We start from the raw sequence: 21202 nt of genomic DNA on the forward strand, positions 1-21202 counted from the left end.
GTAACACTTTCTTGAGAAACGCCAGACGTCAATTTTGTTTCTCTCGGTGACTTTCCGTCAACTGCTACGAACTGTGACCTTTCTGACAGGAAGTTCAGCGACACAACTTGAGACGAAACTCCATAGGCACGTAATCAGATTAGAAGTCGCTTGTGACGAACACTAACAAAAGCCTTCAGGAAATCTAGAAACATGGAATCAATATGAGATACCTTGTCGATAACATTCAGTACTTCGTATAAACAAAGCCAGTTGTGTTTCAAAATGACGACATTTTTCTGAACTTTGTAATACATTTAAGTGACAAAGTCACGGGATAGCGATATGCACATATACAGATGGCGGTACTGCCACATACACAAGGTATAAAAGAGCAGTGCATTGACGATGCTGTCATTTGTACTCAGGTGATTCATGTTTTCGACGTGATTACGGTCGCACGATTGGAGTCAATGGACTCCTAACGCGGAAGTGTAGTTGGAGCTAGAAAGTTCCATTTCCGAAATCGTTAGGGAATTCAATATTACGAGGTAAACAGTGTCAAGAGTATGCCGAGAATACCAGATCTGAGGAATTACTTCTCACCACGGACAACGCAGTGGCCGACGGCCTTCACTTAGCGACCGACAGCAGCGGCGTTTGCGTAGAATTGTCAGTGCTAACAGACAAACAACACTGTGTGAAATTACCGCAGAAATTAATGTGTGACATACGACGAAGATATCCGTTAGAACAGTGCGGCGAAATTTGGTGTTAATGGGTTATAGCACAAGAAGACCAACGCAAGTGCGTCTCCTAACAGCACGACATCGCCTGCTGCGCCTCTACTGGGCTTCTGACCAAATGGGTTGGACTCTAGAAGACTGGAAAATCGTGACCTGGTCAGATGAGTCCAGATTTCAGTTGGTAAGAGCTGATGGTAGGGCTCGAGTGTGGCGCAGGCCCCACGACGCCATGGACCCAACTTGTCATCGGCCGCCGTGGCCGAGCGGTTCTAGGCGTTTCAGCCCTGAACAGCGCTGCTGCTTCGGTCACAGGTTCGAATCCTGCCTCGGACATGGATGTGTGTGTTGTCCTTAAGTTAGTTAGCTTTAAGTAGTTCTATGTCTACGGGACTGATGAGCTCAGATGTTAAGTCCCATAGGGCTTATAGCCATTTTAACCATTTTTTTTAAACGTAAGTTGTCAACAAGGCACTGTGCAAGCTGGTGTGGGCTGTGTTTACATAGATCATTGACTGGAAATGGTTAAGTTCGGCTACTTGGAGACCATTTGCACCCACTCATGGATTTTATGTTCCCAAAAAACGATGGAATTTTTATGGATGACAATGCTTTATGTCACTGGGTGTAACATTTCTGGCTTATCCATGATATTAGGCTCCAGGAAGCTATTCCCAGGGCAGTGGAGAAGCAAGAAGCATAGAGATGACGCAATGTGGGATGAGGTACCGGTGACAGATGTTAGATTCGGTACCATCCCCGTGAGAAAGACCGCCTGCATCATGCTACTGCTATGTAATTGGCTGCTGTGTTCTAACTAAAGTTTAGCCTAAACGCTAAACTTTAGTTACTATTCTTAATTAAACCTGTCATCCAAATTACTTCATTTTTTTAAATAAACATCTTTCAACAGCCAGCTATCAATCAGTCATTTCAAAATCATGAAAATCAAAGTATTAGTAAAACAAAAGGCTGACGATATTACTGCCGATGCACTTCGGTAGCGTTCGGATCACGCCTCGCTGGCTTGGCGCGCGAAGTGTCTCGGCCAGTCCGGTTCTCCAGTTCTGACCGTTCCAATAGACAGACATGTTGTCTGTTATAGCCGTACTTGTTTCATGCAACTTTATTTACTACAGTTCCGACAGTCGCTAGGTACAGACATGTTGCTTGTAATAGTAGTATTTGATCCATGTAATTTTATTCTCCAGTTCTGACGGTTCCTGTAGACAGACATGTTGTCTGTGGCAGGATGTATTGCATGTTATTTTAGCCAGATACAATGACTGTGGAAAGATATGTTCAATACGTTGTGATCAAGAATAGTTTCTCTTGTCTACATCAATAAAAACGCGAGTTGCATCCCAAATGAGTTATAGTTTATTCGTAGCAGCAGTTCCTTGCGAAGTTAATTTCAGCCTCAAGAAAAAGAATCCACGACGTGCGTGCTGTTTTCTGCACTGGGGACATCATCATCATGAAGACAGCAGGTTAGTGAAGTGTACAAAAACTTATGTATTCCACACAGGGCAGTGGAAACAACTAGGCACCTCACGTGTACTGCATGCACAGTACAAATGTGCTCAGTGACACGTCATCTGCAGTAATGTAGAGAAGGTAAAGAAGGATGATAGTATTGACACTGATTCACTTTTATTCCTTTTTCTTGCCGTATGGGCCACAGTTGTTCGCAACTGCTTTAGAGAACATTCTCAACAAGTCGAGCGAATGATGTTGCCATCCAGATAGCCCAGCATGAATACCATCGGAGATGGACGGCTGTAAAGTCAGCATGGCTGCAGGGGACTTGCAATGACTTGTTGAGTCCATACCACCTCGAGTTGCTGCAGTAGGGCGGGCAAGAGAAAGTCCGCGGCGATATTAGGAAGTATGCTACATATCTCACCTCGGTGTAAAGTCCGTCCCGAGATTTCTTGACCACCTTTGCGAACGACTATGGTTGCAAACGCTGTGTACTTACGTCACAGAAGTTTCGAGTGTATGTCTGTCTGCTGTTTGAGGGATGTCTCTCGCAAGACGTGCCCGTTGCGCGGACAGTGCAGTCACTGCTACCGGTGTAGCCGAGACTGTTGGCGGCGGCCCACTGCCACACGGCAATCGGGATTGAGGGTCCCTCGGGTCTGGCAGGAACGCACAAGGTCCCGCCGATCCGTGTCAAGGGCCTGTCGGGACGCCAGGTGTGGAAACGGGCCGAGCCGGCCGCGCACCCGATCACTGGCCCGAGAAGGGCAGCGCGCCGCCCCCATTGTCTCGCGGTTGTTACTGGAATTACTCCACGATGCAGTGAGCTGCACCCCATATACGGCACAGCGCCTACTACACCACTGGACGTTAAAACTGCTACACCAAGAAGAAATGCAAATGATAAACGTGTTTTCTTGGGACAGATATATTATACTAGAACTGACATGTGATTACATTTTCACGAAATTTGGGTGCATAGATCCTGAGAAATCAGTACCCAGAACAACCACCTCTGGCCGTAATAACGGCCTTGATACGTCTGGGCATTGACTCAGAGCTTGGATGGCATGTACAGGTACAGCTGTACATGCAGCTTCAACACGATACCACAGTTCATCAAGAGTAGTGACTGGCATATTGTGACGACCCAGTTGCTCGGTCACCATTGACCAGACGTTTTCAGCTGGTCAGAGGTCTGGAGAATGTGCTGGCTAGGGCAGCAGTCGAACATTTTCTGTATCCAGAAAGCCTGTACAAGACCTGCAACATGCGGTCGTGCATTATCCTGCTGAAATGTAGGGTTTCGCAGGGATCGAATGAAGGGTAGAGCCACGGGTCGTAACACATCTGAAATGTAACGTCCACTGTTCAACGTGCGGTCATTGTGAACAATAGCTGACCGAGACGTGTAACCAATGGCATCCCATACCATCACGTCGGGTGACACGCCAGTATGGCGATGACGAATACACGCTTCGAATGTGCGTTCATCGCGATGTCGCCAAACACGGATGCGACCATCATGATGCTGTCAACAGAACCTGTATTCATCCGAAAAAATGACGTTTTTCCATTCGTGCACCCAGGTTCGTCGTTGAGTACACCATCGCAGGCGTTCCTGTCTGTGATGCAGCGTCAAGGGTAACCGCAGCCATGGTCTCCGAGGCGATAGCCCATGCTGCTGCGAACGTCGTCGAACTGTTCGTCAGATGGTTGTTTTGCAAACGTCCCCATCTGTTGATTCAGGGATCGAGACGTGGTTGCACGATCCGTTACAGCCATGGGCATAAGATGCTAGTGATACGAGGCCATTGGGATCCAGCACGGCGTTCCGATTTACCCTCTTGAACCCATCGCTTCCATATTCTACTCACAGTCATTGGATCTCGACAAACGTGAGCAGCAATGTCGCGATACGATAAACCGCAATCGCGATAGGCTACAATCCGACATTTATAAAAGTTGGAAACGTGATGGTACGCATTTCGCCTCCTTACACGAGGCATCACAACAACGTTTCACCAGGCAACGCCGGTCAACTGCTGTTTGAGTATGAGAAATCGGTTGGAAACTTTCCTCATGTCAGCATGTTGTAGGTGTCGCCACCCGCGCCAACCTTGGGTGAATGCTCTGAAAAGCTACTCATTTGCATATCACAGCATCTTCTTCCTGACGATTAAATTTCACGTCTGTAGCATGTCATCTTCGTGGTGTAGCAATTTTAATAGCCAGTAGTGTATTTCACCTAAAAGGTGGTCTCAAATTCTGACCGGCTTTCATCGCATCATATGTTAATAACCGGCTGACCATTATGGATAGTCATTACACTAAAGTGCCAAAGATACTGGTATAGGCATGCGTATTCAAATACAGAGATATGTAAACAGGTAGAATACGGCGCTGTGGTCGGGAACACCCAAGTAAAACAACAAATGTGTGGCGCAGTTGTTAGATCGGTTACTGCTGCTACAATGGCAGGTTATCAAGATTTAAGTGAGTTTGAACATGGTGTGTTATAGTCGGCGCACGAGAGATGGGACACAGCATCTCCGAGGTAGCGATGAAGTAAGGACTTTCCGTACAAATGTTTCACGAATGTACCGTGAATATCAGTAATCCGGTAAAACATCGAATCTCCGACCTCGCTGTGGCCGAAAAATAATCCTGCAAGAACGGGACCAACGACAGCTGAAGAGAATCGTTCAACGTGACAGAAGTGCAACCCTTCCGCAAATTGCTGCAGATTTCAATGTTGGGAGACCAACAACTGTGAGCGTGCGAACCATTCAGAGAAACATTATCGATGTGGACTTTCGGAGCCGAAGGACCACTCGTGTACCCTTGCTGACTGCACGACACCAAGCTTTACACCTCGCCTGCGTCCGTCAACATCGACGTTGGATTGTTGATGACGGGAGACATGTTGTCTGATGGGACCAAACTCGTTTCAAATTGTATCGAGCGGATAGACGTGTTCGGATATGGAGACAACCTCACGAATCCTGCATACCAGCAGGTTACTGTTCTAGGTGGTGGAGGCTCTGTAACAGTGTAGGGAGTGTGCAGTTGGAGTAATATGGAACGCCCCTGATACGTCTAGATACAACTCTGACAAGTGACCCAAACGTAACCATCACGTCTGATCACCTGAATCCATCCATGTCCATTATGCATTCCGACGGAAATGGTTAATTGCAACTGGACAATGCGACGGCCATGAATGTCTTTCTTCAGGGCTCCATAAAAATGCAAATCGCATGGGGTGAGATCGGGACCTTATGGAGGATGTGTAAGGGGTTCCCAGCGAAACTTCTGTAGTGTTCTGTAAACAACCTAGCCAATAGATGTCCAAGCATTTTATTGCCATATTATAACGACTACGCTGCAGAAATTTCGCTGAGAAGCCGTTACACATTAAATATGCTCCATAGAATCCCGATCTCTTCACATGCAGTTACCATATTTTTGCAGCCCTGCAAAAAGGCATTCGTTGCCGTCGGTTTTCTTCGGACGAAGAGGGGCACGGCCTGGGTATTATCATGGTTAGGCAGGCAACTGCTGATATTTTTCCAGGAAGGCACTGGCAATCTTCTCTCACAGTAGGCTAAATATATTAACACTTATGGCGATTATTTTTGAAATACACTGATGGCCATTAAAATTGCTACATCACGAAGATGACGTGCTACAGACGCGAAATTTAACCGACAGGAAGAAGATGCTGTGACATGCAAATGATTAGCTTTTCGGAGCATTCACACGCGGCTGGCACCGGTGGCGACACCTAAAGCGTGCTGACATGAGGAAAGTTTCCAACCGATTTCTCATACACAAGCAGCAGTTGACCAGCGTTGCCTGGTGAAACGTTGTTGTGATGCTTATTGTAAGGAGGAGAAATGCGTACCATCACGTTTCCGACTTTGATAAAGGTCGGATTGTAGCCTATCGCGATTGCGGTTTATCGTATCGCGACAATGCTGCTCACGTTGGTCGAGATCCAATGACTGTTAGCAGAATATGGAATCGGTGGGTTCAGGAGGGTAATACGGAACGCCGTACTGGATCCCAACGGCCACGTATCACTAGCAGTCTAGATGACAGGCATCTTATCGGCATGGCCGTAACAGATCGTGCAGCCACGTCTCGATCCCTGAGCCAACAGATGGGGACGTTTGCATGACAACAACCATCTGCACGAACAGTTCGACGACGTTTGCAGCAGCATGGACTATCAGCTCGGAGACCATGGCTGCGGTTACCCTTGACGCTGCATCACAGACAGGAACGCCTGCGATGGTGTACTCGACGACGAACCTGGGTGCACAAATGGAAATACGTCATTTTTTCGGGTGAATCCAGGTTCTGTTTACAGCATCATGATGGTTGCATCCTTGTTTGGCGACATCGCAGTGAACGCACATTGGAAGCGTGTATTCGTCATCGCCTTACTGGCGTATCACCTGGCGTGATGGTACAGGGTGCCATTGGTTACACGTCTCGGTCACCTCTTGTTCGCAATGACGGCAGTTTCAACAGTGGACGTTACATATCAGATGTTTTATGACCCTTGGCTCTATCCTTCATTCGACCCCTGCGAAACCCTACATTTCAGCAGGATAATGCTCGACCTCATGTTGCAGGTCCTGTGCGGGCAATTCTGGATACAGTAAATGTTCGACTGCTGCCCTGGCCAGCACATTATCCAGATCTCTCGCCAATTGAAAACGTCTGGTCAGTGGTGGCCGAGCAACTGGCTCGTCACAATATGCCAGTCACTACTGTTGATGAACTGTGGTACCGTGTTGAAGCTGTACTGGCAGCTGTACCTGTACACGCCATCCAAGCTCTGTTTGACTCAATGCCCAGGCGTATCAAGGCCGTTATTACGGCCAGAGGTGGCTGTTCAGGGTACTGATTTATCAGGATCTATGCTCCCAAATTTCGTGAAAATGTAATCACATGTCAGTTCTAGTATAATATATTTGTCCAATGAATACCCGTTACCATCTGCGTTTCTTTTTGGTGTAGAAATTTTAATGGCCTGTAGTGTAATACACAGTTAACGTATTTTGTCCAATTGTATCGTTTCCATGTGAATATAGTAAACATTTGTGATCCTGTATAATATAGCGTAATGCATGTAAACATAAGTGCAATTGCTATTTTTGCTCAATTAATGGTCTGCTCACACAAATTACACTCCGTGTAGGTAATTGCAGCCTCACAACTTCGGGATCGCTGTGGGTGGCAGCAATCTTAGGAGAACTGTCCAGACGCACTGTTCCGAGTGGTGCCGACTTCTAACGATCGGTAGTTTGGAGCAAGTGGCCAACTCATCGCGTCCTTACTACTGAAGGCCTTTTCTGGCCTCATAACACACAAATTGAATTAGGTTACGAATTAATAATCAGGGCGACACACATGTGGCCCAGGGTGCTGCCTCACAATGTCAGTATTGGGTCTTGACAAAAAAAAAAATTACCCCCGCTGATACAGACTGATGAGCCACAACACTATTATCACCTGCTTAATAGCATTATTGGCACGGAATAGATTGTGTCCACATCTGAAACGGCGGCCGTATGCGGAATCAAATGTCCATGTACAGGTCCCCGTAAACTACGGTTTGTGGGCACGAAACTGGCGAAACATCGCGTCCGAGATGGGTGCTATCAGGTTAAGATCAGGCAAATCTGGTGGCAGAGACATCAGCGTGAGTTCATTATCTTGATCTTCAAACAACTCTAGCTCGAGTCTGGCAATGTGACACGGACAGTTACCCTGATGGGTTCAAATGGCTCTGCCACTATGGGACTCTACTTCTGAGGTCATCAGTCCCCTAGAACTTAGAACTACTTAAACCTAACTAACCTAAGGACATCACACACATCCATGCCCGAGGCAGGATTCGAACCTGCGACCGTAGCGGTCGCGCGCTTCCAGACTGTAGCGCCTAGAACTGCTCGGCCACTCCGGCCAGCAGTTATCCTGATGAAAGATGCTATCTTTTTTTGGGGAAGACATTAAGTATTGGGGGGAAACATATGGTCCGCAATAATATACACGTAGTCCACAGCTGTCGTGATGCCTTAGATTATTACAACAGATTCTATGAAAGCACAGGTCAATGTCCCACATAGCGTAATACTGTCCCCGCAGGCCAGTGGCCATTGCACAGCGCATGTTTCGAGTAGCCGTTCGCCTGGATGGAGGTGTAAGACTGGTTTGATAAGTTTGGTGAAAGATCAAGAAAAAATGTTTGTTTTATAACCAACTCACCTTTCTTTTCTGCATACTCTCCTTTGACGGATATACACTTGGTCCAGTGATTCCCCAGCTTTTCTATTCCACTCTGTCAAACTCTGCAAAATACTCGTCGACTGTAACTATCAGTTCCTCATTAGATGAAAATTTCTTTCCAGCAAACCAAAGCATCAAGTTAGGGAAATGGAAGAAGTCAGATTCGTGCACTTTCGTCATTGTTATCGCCTGTGTAGGATGGTGCATTACCCTGGTGAAAGAGCACATTTTTGTGTGCCAAATTTGGTCTTTTTTCAGCCAACACAAGTTTCAAACAATCCTACAATGAGGCATAATAGGATCCTCTTACATTTCTGCTTTTTTTTCACGTAATCTGTGAGAATTATTCCGTGGGAATCCAAAAACGAGTGACCAGCAGCTTACTAGCAGACAAAGTGATTTTTGCCTTTTCGGTGCACTTTCATCAGTATTTGTCCGTTGTTTTGACTCTGATATATAGTGGTGGAGCCAGCTTTCATCAACAGTTACAAATCTGCGCAGAAAGTCATGCGTATTGTGTTAGACATCGCCAGACATTGTGTAGTGTTTAAATGCTTTGCTGGATGCACAAGACGCTGTGAGCAATCGCGGCACCCACCTTTCACACAAGATTTGTCCATTTAGTCACTTGAGGTGCCTACAGTCTCGGCAGTCTCACAAATATTTATTCGGCGGCCTTGCATTACCGTATCTTGGATTTTGTCAATGGTTTCCTTTGTGGTGACACCAGTTGGATGACTGGAGCGAGCTTTGTCTTCGGTGCTTGTCCGACCACGTTTAAATTCATTAATCCAAAAGTAAATGGTCTTCAATGATAATGAAGAGTCCTCCTCAACTTCATACAGGTCTGTTTTGATTTGTGCGGTAGTCCAACACTTCAACTGAAAATGTTTAATAACAGCAGGAAACTCGGTTCTCTCCATTGTCAATCGCAGACAACACACTAACCAGTTCAGACGGCTGTCAACAATGAAGTATATCCTGTACAGTGCTGAAATTCTTTATACGGTTCTGGGAGTAATCAAGCTTACCAACCATGAAGGCGCAACAAAAATGTTTCATTGTTTCATGGACATTTACCAGGCTCGTCAAACTACCCTCGTATACAGGCAAGACCGTCGACCCAGTGCGACAAAAATCATGATTCATCCGTCCACACGGCTCGTTTCCGTTGATGCAGGGCCCAATCTCGATGATTTCGTGTGCACTGCAGTCGTAATTAACGTAGGTCGATGAGCCAATGTGAAAACACGCCGACCTTCCACAACTCACGTTTTTCTGTGTCTAAGGAAGAGTGAAGGATAGTGTAAAACATTCCAGTATTACACTTATGAATGTTAATGTTGTTTTCGAACTGTGTTTGACTTTCGACAACAATGTGCATAAGAGTAGGTGTATTGTGAGCCAGTTGCTAGATGCCCAAATGTTTCAGGAGCTGTCTACAAGAGGTTCTGGGGTGGACACCACACATTGTCCTTTTAAACGCTTCTGTACAACGAACACTGATTTCCTCACTGCCGAGGTACACACTATCTAACTCCATAAGACGACATTAGTGAATCAATATAGATAAGTAAGTTAGCTTTTTGACGCTTCCAAAATACCATATTGTTCGCAAAGCAAAATTTGAAAAGCTTTGATCTAAAACATATGACATCCAATTCAGATTATAGCAAAATAACCACTTATCACTTTAGGACATTCTACTTTATTTGGTGATTTAACACCTTCCTTTATCCCTAATGCTGTTATCAGGCATTATGGAAAATTTCATTTATTGTGTTCCATCTAAGCTCAATGACATTCTATTTACAGAAAACCGCTATTAATTTTCAAGTGTCGAAGTAGCTCCATTAGGTTTGATTATATTACCTGCATCGTCGGCTAAAACAACTGTTTCTGCTTCTTGGATATAAGGGGGGCTTTCAATATGTAATCCAACACACTTTTTTTCTCGGACGATTTCGGTTGAGAGAATGCGAAATTTGTTGTGGGACGTCGTGGAATATTTTCGGTTCAGCCCCTATAGGATTCATGAAGTTGCGATAGGTTGCAGAACTATAAGTAGCCTTCAAAATGGTGTTTGTAATGGAGGTGCGTGCCAAGCAAATAGCTGTCGCTGAGTATCTTTTGGCGGAAAAACGTTGCATCGCAGATATTCATAGTCGCTTGCAGATTGTCTACAGACAGTTGGCAGTAAACAAAACCTCGGCGAGTCGTTGGACAAGACGTCTGTCATCATCGCAAGAAGGTCGCGCAAACCTGTACGATCTCCCGCGTGCCAGCCGCCCGCCCACAGCCATGACTCCGACAATGGAACGTGTGGACACTCTCATTTGAGGTGATCGACGGATCATGGTCAAACAACTTGCTACTCAACTGGACGTCTCTGTTGGTAGTGCCGACACACTTGTCCACCAGTTGGGGTACTCAGATGTGTGTGCCAGTTGGGTTTCTCACCGCCTAACAGAAGACCAAAAGAGCAACGAAGGACGATCGGTGCGGAATTTCTTGTGCGTTACTGCAGTCTATCGCTCTACCCTCACGAAACTGAAGAGACGACTTACGACTTCAGCGTGTTAGTCGCCAACTTCTCCTTCTCCATGACAACACGTGGCCCCACACAAGTCTGTGCACCCGAGAGGAGCTCACAAAACTTCATTGTACTATTCCTCCTCATCCTCCAAACGATCCCGATGTCGCACCGTCTGACTTCCAACTATTTGGCCCAATGAAGGATGCATTTCGCAGGAAGCAGTACGTGGATGATGAGCTGGCTATTGATGCTGCATGACGTTGGCTCCAAGGTCGACCAACAGAGTAATACCATGCGGGGTTACAAGCCTTCCGAGGAAGGTGGCGTAAAGCCTTCGTATTGGACGAAGATTATTTTGCAAAATAAGTTTTTGTAATCGAAAGATATACTATGGCCATTAAAATTGTTACACAGAGAAGAAATGCAGATGATAAACGGACATTCATTGGACAAATACATTATACTAGAACTGACATGTGATTACATTTTCACGAAATTTGGGTGCGTACAACCTGAGAAATCAGTACCCAGAACAACAGCCACTGGCTCTAATAACGGTCTTGATACGCCTCGGCATTGAGTCAAACAGAGATTGGATGGCGTGTACAGGTACAGCTGCCCGTGCAGCTTCAACACAATACCACAGTTCATCAAGAGTAGTGACTGGCGTATTGTGACGAGCCAGTTGCCCGGCCACCATTGACCAGCGGTTTTCAATTGGTAAGAGATCTGGAGAATGTGCTAGCCAGGGCAGCAGTCGAACATTTTCTGTATCCAGAAAGGCCCGTACAGGACCGGCAACATGTGGTCTTGCATTATTCTTTTGAAATGTAGGGTTTCATAGGAATTGAATGAATGGTAGAGCCACGGGTCGTAACACATCTGAAATGTAATGTCCACTGTTCAAAGTGCCGTCAATGCGAACGAGAGGTGACCGAGACGTGTAAACAATGCAACCCATACCATAACGCCGGGTGATACGCCAGTATGTCGATGACGAATACACGCTTCCAATGTGCGTTCACCGCGATGTCACCAAACACGGATGCGACCATCATGATGCTGTAAACAGAACCATTCGTGCACCCAGGTTCGTCGTTGAGTACACCATCGCAGACGCTCCTGTCGGTGATGCAGCGTCAAGGGTAACCGCAGCCATGGTCTGTGAGCTGATAGTCCATGCTGCTGCAAACGCCGTCGAACTGTTCGTGCAGATGGTTGTCGTCTTGCAAACGTCCCCATCTGTTGACTCAGGGATCGAAACGTGGCTGCACGATCCGTTAGAGCCATGCGGATAAGATACCTGTCATCTCGTCTGCTAGTGATACGAGGGCGTTGGGGTCCGTGAGGCGTTCCGTATTACCCTCCTGAACCCACCGATTCCATATTCTACCAACAGTCATTGGATCTCGACCAACGCGAGCAGCAATGTCGCGATACGATAAACCGCAATCGCGATAGGCTACAATCCGGCCTTTACCAAAGTCGGAAACGTTATGGTACGCATTTCTCCTCCCTACACGAGGCATCACAACGTTTCACCAAGCAACGCCTGTCAACTGCTGTTTGTGTATGAGAACTCTTTTGGGAACTTTCCTCATGTCAGCACGTTGTAGGTGTCGCCACCGGCGCCAACCTTGTGTGAATGCTCTGAAAAGCTAATCATTTGCATACCTCAGCATCGTCTTTCTGTCGGTTAAATTTCGCGTCTGTAGCATGTCATTTTGGTGGTGTAGCAATTTTAATGGTCAGTAGTGTAATTTGGTGTATTGGAATACTGAATAAAACCAACCTGCTTTCTGAAAAAAAATGTGTTTCCTTGCCTATTGAATGTCTCTTGCGTTGTTACTGGTGAAAAATGAGAAATCATATTATTCTGTACGAGGACAGAATTCACGTCTAGCGTTGCTCTATTTGACAATATGACCTAATTGTGACTAGCGAGTTGAACGAACCAGCAGTTAGGGAAGATGATGAAGCATCTTGAATAATCAAAGAGAACAGGATCCGTGGTCGCTTGATCCTCGGCATCGACTACTGTCTTCCAAACGTCCTATTCATTTTACGCAGACTAATTATGTGTAGAGAAGTTCTGGTGCAATCATTTAACCTCGGCATATTTTTTGAGAGTTCTGTAGTGTTGATAACTTCTGCAGTAAACACTCTTATCATCCAGGCACTGAGTTTAATTTCATATCGACGTCTCTTCTAGTGTACATCTTATTTTATTCGTAAGTACATTACAGATTTATTTGGTAGAAAGGAATTCTACAGTTGAGAACGTAAGGAAAAGAAATTATATTAATGCACAATAACAAAAACGATGGCTGCTGCTCTTATTACTTCTCAGAATACGATAAGTAGACGGCACGTATTTCTTTTCATAAAAGATTCGAGCATGTTAGAATGTTATCATGTGAGATCTGGAGAATTTGCTCCGTGGTTTAAAAAGTAGGAGAAAATTTTATTAACGTCTTAACCAAGCCAAACAAAGTAGTAGAGCAATAAAATTCCCTTACATTTGACGAAAATTGTTGTACGCAGTTGTTTACTTAAAATTAACGCTTATTAAAATTAAGATTTTAGTACTTACGCCTTCCATTGTGCTGAGCTCCAGATGATACTGGGCGTCTTAAAGACCAATGCAGTTTTCAGTGTGGAAGCAGCCTATATCTTATCAGTGAACGTTATCGAGTTGAATGGACAGTAGTCTCGCACTGAGATAAAGCAGCCAACGCCGGAAATACACCAGTGAGCAGTAACTTCTACGGATGAGAAGAACAAATCCGTGCTCTTCTGAGATTCTGAGAGATGGTAAACCAAGAGCTGGCCCTATATCTATGGCGAGGTGAACGACTGCTTAACTGCCTCTATGCGCACTAATTTTGTCTTCGTGCTTCCGAGAGGAGGTCCCTGTACGGGTACGGAAAAATATAGACACTCTCTGGTAGTCAATACTAATGGAACAAAATGACATAACGTTGCAATTCTTACATGAGGGGAAGGTTACTTTAAGTGTTCAAAGTGACCCCATTAGCAGCCAAACAACGTGGATGCTGCTCAACTGTTGGCCGAACTATGGCTGTCACTGTTGAAGGTGTGATGCCCGCACAGCATGCCTCGATAGTTTCTCGTAGCTCGTTCAGGTAGGCCTAACTGGCTTTGGTTGATCAATTTAATTTTGCAAGGACCCCCATAAGTAGAAGTCAAGACGAGTAAGGTCTGGAGACATTGGTGGGTACTCAACAACTCCTCTTCGACCTATACATCGTCCAGGTAGATTTTCATCCAAGTAGGCTCTGACATCTCAATGGTAGTGAGGCGGAGTGACTTGTAGTAGGTAGCATCTTTCATTTCCACATACTTCTCGGATGTCAGGTAAAATCGATGTTTGCAGCGTATCAATTTCGGTACCTTCAAAGAAGGGGTTTATAAGTGACCTGAACAAATACAGCTACAGTAGACTATTGGGTATTTCATTCAGTTTAATTTTAATAGTTTTAACACTTGTATTTAAAAAAAAACTGTTCACTGTATGAATTTTCAAGCAATCGTGTATAAAGAAGGATGGGCCAGTTAAACTAAGCTATGATAAATCACACCACACATTAACATCCGGTTGATTAACATGTTTGTCCACGTGAAAGTGAGGATTTTCAGGAGCTCAATACATATAGTTGTGGCGGATTACAGTTCCATTCAGTTTGAATTACCCCTCGTGAGACCAGATAACCATCCCTGCATACTGTTAATCCTCGCGAAGCGTGCCTTCAAACCAGTCACAGCATTCCATCCTTCAATCCGTATTGTCCTCGTTCATAGCCTGTAGCGATTTTGGACTGGACACTTTCCACTTCGCAGTCTTAAGATTTCGTAGTACGGTTGATCGACTTACTCCGATTTCACGTGCGCCCTGTTTCACAAATTTTTGAGGTGACCTAGTAAAATGTTGCAACACAACAGCGCAGGAAGCTGCACTTGTTGATCTTTTTGGTCGGCCAGACCTTTTCCTTGTGCACACCCTGAACAATATTGTCGGCTTCAAACTTATCCTGAATACGATAAATTATTGTATACACTCCTGGAAATGGAAAAAAGAACACATTGACACCGGTGTGTCAGACCCACCATACTTGCTCCGGACACTGCGAGGGGGCTGTACAAGCAATGATCACACGCACGGCACAGCGGACACACCAGGAACCGTGGTGTTGGCCGTCGAATGGCGCTAGCTGCGCAGCATTTGTGCACCGCCGCCGTCAGTGTCAGCCAGTTTGCCGTGGCATACGGAGCTCCATCGCAGTCTTTAACACTGGTAGCATGCCGCGACAGCGTGGACGTGAACCGTATGTGCAGTTGACGGACTTTGACCGAGGGCGCATAGTGGGCATGCGGGAGGCCGGGTGGACGTACCGCCGAATTGCTCAACACGTGGGGCGTGAGGTCTCCACAGTACATCGATGTTGTCGCCAGTGGTCGGCGGAAGGTGCACGTGCCCGTCGACCTGGGACCGGACCGCAGCGACGCACGGATGCACGCCAAGACCGTAGGATCCTGCGCAGTGCCGTAGGGGACCGCACCGCCACTTCCCAGCAAATTAGGGACACTGTTGCTCCTGGGGTATCGGCGAGGACCATTCGCAACCGTCTCCATGAAGCTGGGCTACGGTCCCGCTCATCGTTAGGCCGTCTTCCGCTCACGCCCCAACATCGTGCAGCCCGCCTCCAGTGGTGTCGCGACAGGCGTGAATTGAGGGACGAATGGAGACGTGTCGTCTTCAGCGATGAGAGTCGCTTCTGCCTTGGTGCCAGTGATGGTCGTATGCGTGTTTGGCGCCGTGCAGGTGAGCGCCACAATCAGGACTGCATACGACCGAGGCACACAGGGCCAACACCCGGCATCATGGTGTGGGGAGCGATCTCCTACACTGGCCGTACATCTCTGGTGATCGTCGAGGGGACACTGAATAGTGCACGGTACATCCAAACCGTCATCGAACCCATCGTTCTACCATTCCTAGACCGGCAAGGGAACTTGCTGTTCCAACAGGACAATGCACGTCCGCATGTATCCCGTGCCACCCAACGTGCTCTAAAAGGTGTAAGTCAACTACCCTGGTCAGCAAGATCTCCGGATCTGTCCCCCATTGAGCATGTTTGGGACTGGATGAAGCGTCGTCTCACGTGGTCTGACGTCCAGCACGAACGCTGGTCCAACTGAGGCGCCAGGTGGAAATGGCATGGCAAGCCGTTCCACAGGACTACGTCCAGCATCTCTACGATCGTCTCCATGGGAGAATAGCAGCCTGCATTGCTGCGAAAGGTGGATATACACTGTACTAGTGCCGACATTGTGCATGCTCTGTTGCCTGTGTCTATGTGCCTGTGGTTCTGTCAGTGTGATCATGTGATGTATCTGACCCCAGGAATGTGTTAATAAAGTTTCCCCTTCCTGGGACAATGAATTCACGGTGTTCTTATTTCAGTTTCCAGGAGTGTATATTGGTGGCTTGGTTCCGCGCACATTACACCATTGTCGTTGTACCTCCATCATGCTTTCGTATTTCTAGTGCCACTTCAACTGCTCAAACGACAACCTTACTTCATTCACTGCTGCACTGCCACCTGCTGGAAAACGAGCGCCAAGATCTTTTGAGAAAGCAATGGAATGCGCTTCCGCGCAAAATTGCAATGATATATCATGTTATTCCAAAGATATTAACTATCAGAGTGCCTGCCAAAGAGTTAAAAAAAAGGAAGAGTGTAGTCATTACGTCACAACCTTGAAGCCGATGTCCGCCAACTATACTAGCCCATTCGTACCTCCATAGTTCACCGCGTTGATACTTCCTCATGACGTGACTCTGACGCGCCCAGGTCAAGTTTCGACAGTGTTAGGTGCTTTGTTTGTGTGAAGACGTAGTTGTTTCATCAAAAATACCACCTTGCGATGTTTGCGGGAGTATTAATTGATCCTATCGTAATCTAAAGTTTAAAGGAATTACATTTCATTCGTAAGTGGAACAATTCAAGCAATATTTTCTTTGTATACACGAATTATTGCTGCACTGTTTACTTTTATTGTAATGGTTTAATTTCTGTCATTTCAGTTTGGATCTGCCTCACTTTACTGTGTCTGTTCTTGCGTAAGCGTAGCAGTTCAGGCAATGTTTTCTTTTGTATACACGAATTATTGTTGCACTGTTTACTTTTACTGCAATGGTTTTATTTCTGTCACTTGAGTTTATATTTGCCTTACTTTATTCAGTGTCCGTTTTTCCTCTTCTTTATTGTGTTTTTGATTGCCTTCAAAGGCGCAAACGCTCCGACATCCGAGCCACACTATATCGACGGCCTCGTCCCCGCTCAACACACGGCTACGTAACCGCGCTCATTGTTGGGGCAGTATCTCGTGCCATAAATTCCTCTCGCCGATGATTGTTATTCATTGTTCACATTTCCTCCCACTTTAAAAAAGATTGTGGATAGAACAGCCCAAGAGAGCGGTCATGTGTGCATGAGTTTTGTGTGTATGATTGTATGAATGTGTATCTATGCTGTGCTTCCTTTCTGAAGACGCCTTTGGCTAAAAATTTATGTGAACTCTCTTTTCGTTGTGCCTGCTTTGTGCTCGGCGTGTGAGTAACAATCTACCCGTTTCACAGTATAGTTATTCTGCCATGAAGTTTGTTATAAATAATCCACTGCACTTCAACAGGAACAATTGTGTACATAATTACAATACCAGAAGAAAAAAATTACATTCATTACGCCACATTAAGGTTGTCAGTAGCACAAACAGGGATTCAGAAAGCTGCAGCCAGAAGTTTTGATTACTTACCCATTGATAAAAATGTCTGACGCAGAACAAAGTAAAATTTGAAACCAAAATCAAAACGTTTCTCATTGATGACTACTCCCATTCTGCGGAAGGTTATCTATTACTGTAATGTGTAAATAGTAACATACTGACACCGGCCGGAGTGGTCGAGCGGTTCTACGCGCTACAGTCTGGAACCGCACGACCGCAACGGTTGCAGGTTCGAATCCTGCCGTGGGCATGGACGTGCGTGATGTCCTTAGGTTAGTTAGGTTTAAGTAGTTCTAAGTTCTAGGGGACTGATGACCACAGCAGGTGAGTCCCATAGTGCTCAGAGCCATTTGAGCCAAAAACAGACATATGTCAGTATGTCAAATGGTTCAAATGACTCTGAGCACTATGGGACTTAATTTCTGAGGTCATCAGTCCCCTAGAACTTAGAACTACTTAAATCTAACTAACCCAAGGACATCACACACATCCAGGCAGGATTCGAACCTGCGACAATAGCGGTCGCGCTGTTCCAGACTATAGCGCCTAGAACCGCTCGGCCACACCAGCCGGCTATGACTGTTTTTAATTTAAAAACAGTAAAAACTTATAAATTATCAGCATGGGGTCATATTTACAAAAAAAATTGATGTCAATGTATAATGACTCATGATTAGGATTTATCGTGCAAATGGTACATGAACATAATACTAAGTAAGTAACTATTGATATACCACAAGGCATGTTGTAGACTTATATACCTTGAAAACCTCAAAATGAAATTCAAAACTAATATAACGCAGATGATCAAAGGAGACGTACATTCCAATTGTACAACGTTTGGTTACTCCTGAGAAACTGACAGAGTTACTGGCGAGAAATATTTCGAGAGGAGAAGTAAATAGCTAGGCCTACATCTTACATGTTTAAAATTGTATCGCTTTTTTACCCTGTAAGTTATTATTATTGACCAAACACTGGCCGCCCGGTGTGGCCGAGCGGTTCTAGGAGTTTCAGTCTGAAACCGGGCGACCGCTACGGTCGCAGGTTCGAATCCTGCCTCTGGCATGGATGTGTGTGATGTCCTTATGTTAGTTAGATTTAAGTCGTTCTAAGTCTAGGGGACTGATGACCTCAGATAGTGTTCAGAGCCATTTGAACCAAACGCTGAATGGCGCATCACAGGTAAGATTTCAGAGTGAGAAGATGGGTAAACTACAATAAGACTAATTCACTGGCAATCTAATGAAACGCAAAGAAATCTATTCTTCATGGAGTATACCTCTATGCAGTTCTGCTTCTTTGACATTTCAGTAATCATTCACTTTGTTGACGTGCATAAGAAACGATAGCATGCCTTGCTTCTTTCCTCGTTGCAGACGTTTGTGGGCTAGCAAAAAACATGTAAGTAAACTTTTTGCAAACATGAACACTAAAAATGTTGTGCATACGAGCTGAAAGCTGAAAATGTACCGAACAAGAAGCAGTACCGATACCAGTAAGCAAAAAGCGTTGATTTCGGTGTTCCAGTTTCATTTGCTATCGATACAGCTACAGTAAAAGTGGAATTAAATGAATTACGAAAGCATACATTTCACATCACTTCCTTCTGCTTCTGATTACCCGAAATATAGCAGCAAGAAGCAAGTTACGTTAACGAGGCCAAATGTGTCGTATTACTAAATCAAAGACGCACTGGAGAACAGAAAAACGTACGAAATCGCCTCTCTTACGCTATGTTGTTCATTTAAGCACTATAAAATCAAATGTGTGTGAAATCTTATGGGACTTAACTGCTTACACACCACTTAACCTAAATTATCCTAAGGACAAACACACACACCCATGCCCGAAGGAGGACTCGAACCTCCGCCGGGATCAGCCGCACAGTCCATGACTGCAGCGCCTGAGACTGCTCGGCTAAGCACTACAATTTTAGTATTTAAAACAGCTGTTGCGCGGCCACGACCGGAATAATGAACAAGACACAATCGTAAACAGTAGTCTGCCTTTTTTTTTGGGCTACTTAAAATAGCGGCATGCCCCGCCCACTTGGGCTTAAAAACAATGTTCACCGTAAGTCTGTGGTGCCACTTCCCATCTTTTTTTACCTCCATGGTGTCTACATTTTTCTGGATCCCTCTGTATACCAAGATTCCTCGCTTCCTATGTTCACGGAACCTTGTAAATAGCTTTCGCGGAATAATTGGCACCTATCTTCAAGAATCTGCTTTTCAAAACTTCTGGGACAAAGGAACATGGGAACAATAGCGCTGCCATACATCCTGCCGTTAAACCTATTTGGTGTGGGATCCAACACTATAATTACGAGGCGCGTTCAGTAAGAGTTGCAATATTTTCCTTTCTGAAAGCAGGTTGGTTTTGTTCAGGATTCTAATACACCATATTATTCCCCATTCGTCAGGCTACAAAATCCTATTTTTCAATATAATTTACGATCAATACTACGGCCATACGCCACCTGTATGCCCGCATTGGATCACTCTACTAGTCGACGAGGACTCAACGCCTTGCTGCGTCAATAACCTTCCCATCATCCATCTTCTGCATTCCACGAACTGCGTCCTTCGTTGGATCAAACAGATGGATGTCTTCTGCAGGTGTGAGATCCTGACTGTAAAGTGGATGAGGAAGAACAGCCCAATGACGTTTTGAGAGCACTACCAACAGAAACGTCCAGTTAATCAGCGAGGTGTTTGATTGTGATCTGTTGACCATTTCGAATGAAAGTGTCCGCACGTTCTAGTATTGCAAGAGACACAATGTGCAGCCGCCAGACAAACGAGAGATAGGACAGAGTTTCGTGACCTTGTTGCAATGATGGTAGACACCTTTCCCAACGACTCGCCATGCTTTTGTTCACTGTCAGGTCTCCGTAGACATTCTGCAAGTGTTTGTGAATATCTGTGATTCTCTGGTTCTCCGAAAAAAAAAGTCAGTGACAGCTATCTGCTTGGAAGGAACCTCCGTTACACACGCTATTTTGAACACTACGAATAGTGCCACCACTATCGGAACTTTATGAAACTATACGGGCTGAAGAGGGAATACTCCGCAATCTCCCACAACTTCCGCACTTTTTCAACCGAAATAGGCAAAAAATACGATGTATTACTTGTTGAACGCCTCTCGTATAATGGACCCCAAGCGTGTTTTGGGAGTTGTTTGGGGAAGAGACAAAAGGTCTCATCGGATTAGGGAAGGATGGAAAGGAAGTCGGCCGTGCGCTTTCAAAGGAACCATCCAGGCTTTTTCCTGGAGCGATTCAGGGAAATCACGGAAAACCTAAATCAGGATGGCCGGACTCGAATTGAACCGTAGTCGTCCC

At 45.5% G+C, this 21202-nt stretch overlaps 1 protein-coding gene across 1 annotated transcript in view; it reads right to left on the reverse strand.

Annotated features, from left to right (window-relative positions):
* Positions 1 to 13684, reverse strand: part of LOC126281583 (myosin light chain kinase, smooth muscle-like) — a 363307-nt gene extending 349623 nt beyond the window's left edge. The window contains exon 1 of the mRNA XM_049980664.1: positions 13637 to 13684. Within this exon, the coding sequence (XP_049836621.1) occupies positions 13637 to 13645 (9 nt within the window). The 5' untranslated portion in view covers positions 13646 to 13684. The remainder of the gene's footprint in view (positions 1 to 13636) is intronic.
* Positions 13685 to 21202: the final 7518 nt, after the last annotated feature.

This window comes from Schistocerca gregaria, chromosome 7 (assembly GCF_023897955.1).
Source record: "Schistocerca gregaria isolate iqSchGreg1 chromosome 7, iqSchGreg1.2, whole genome shotgun sequence".
In the NCBI taxonomy this organism is placed as follows: Eukaryota; Metazoa; Arthropoda; class Insecta; order Orthoptera; family Acrididae; genus Schistocerca; species Schistocerca gregaria.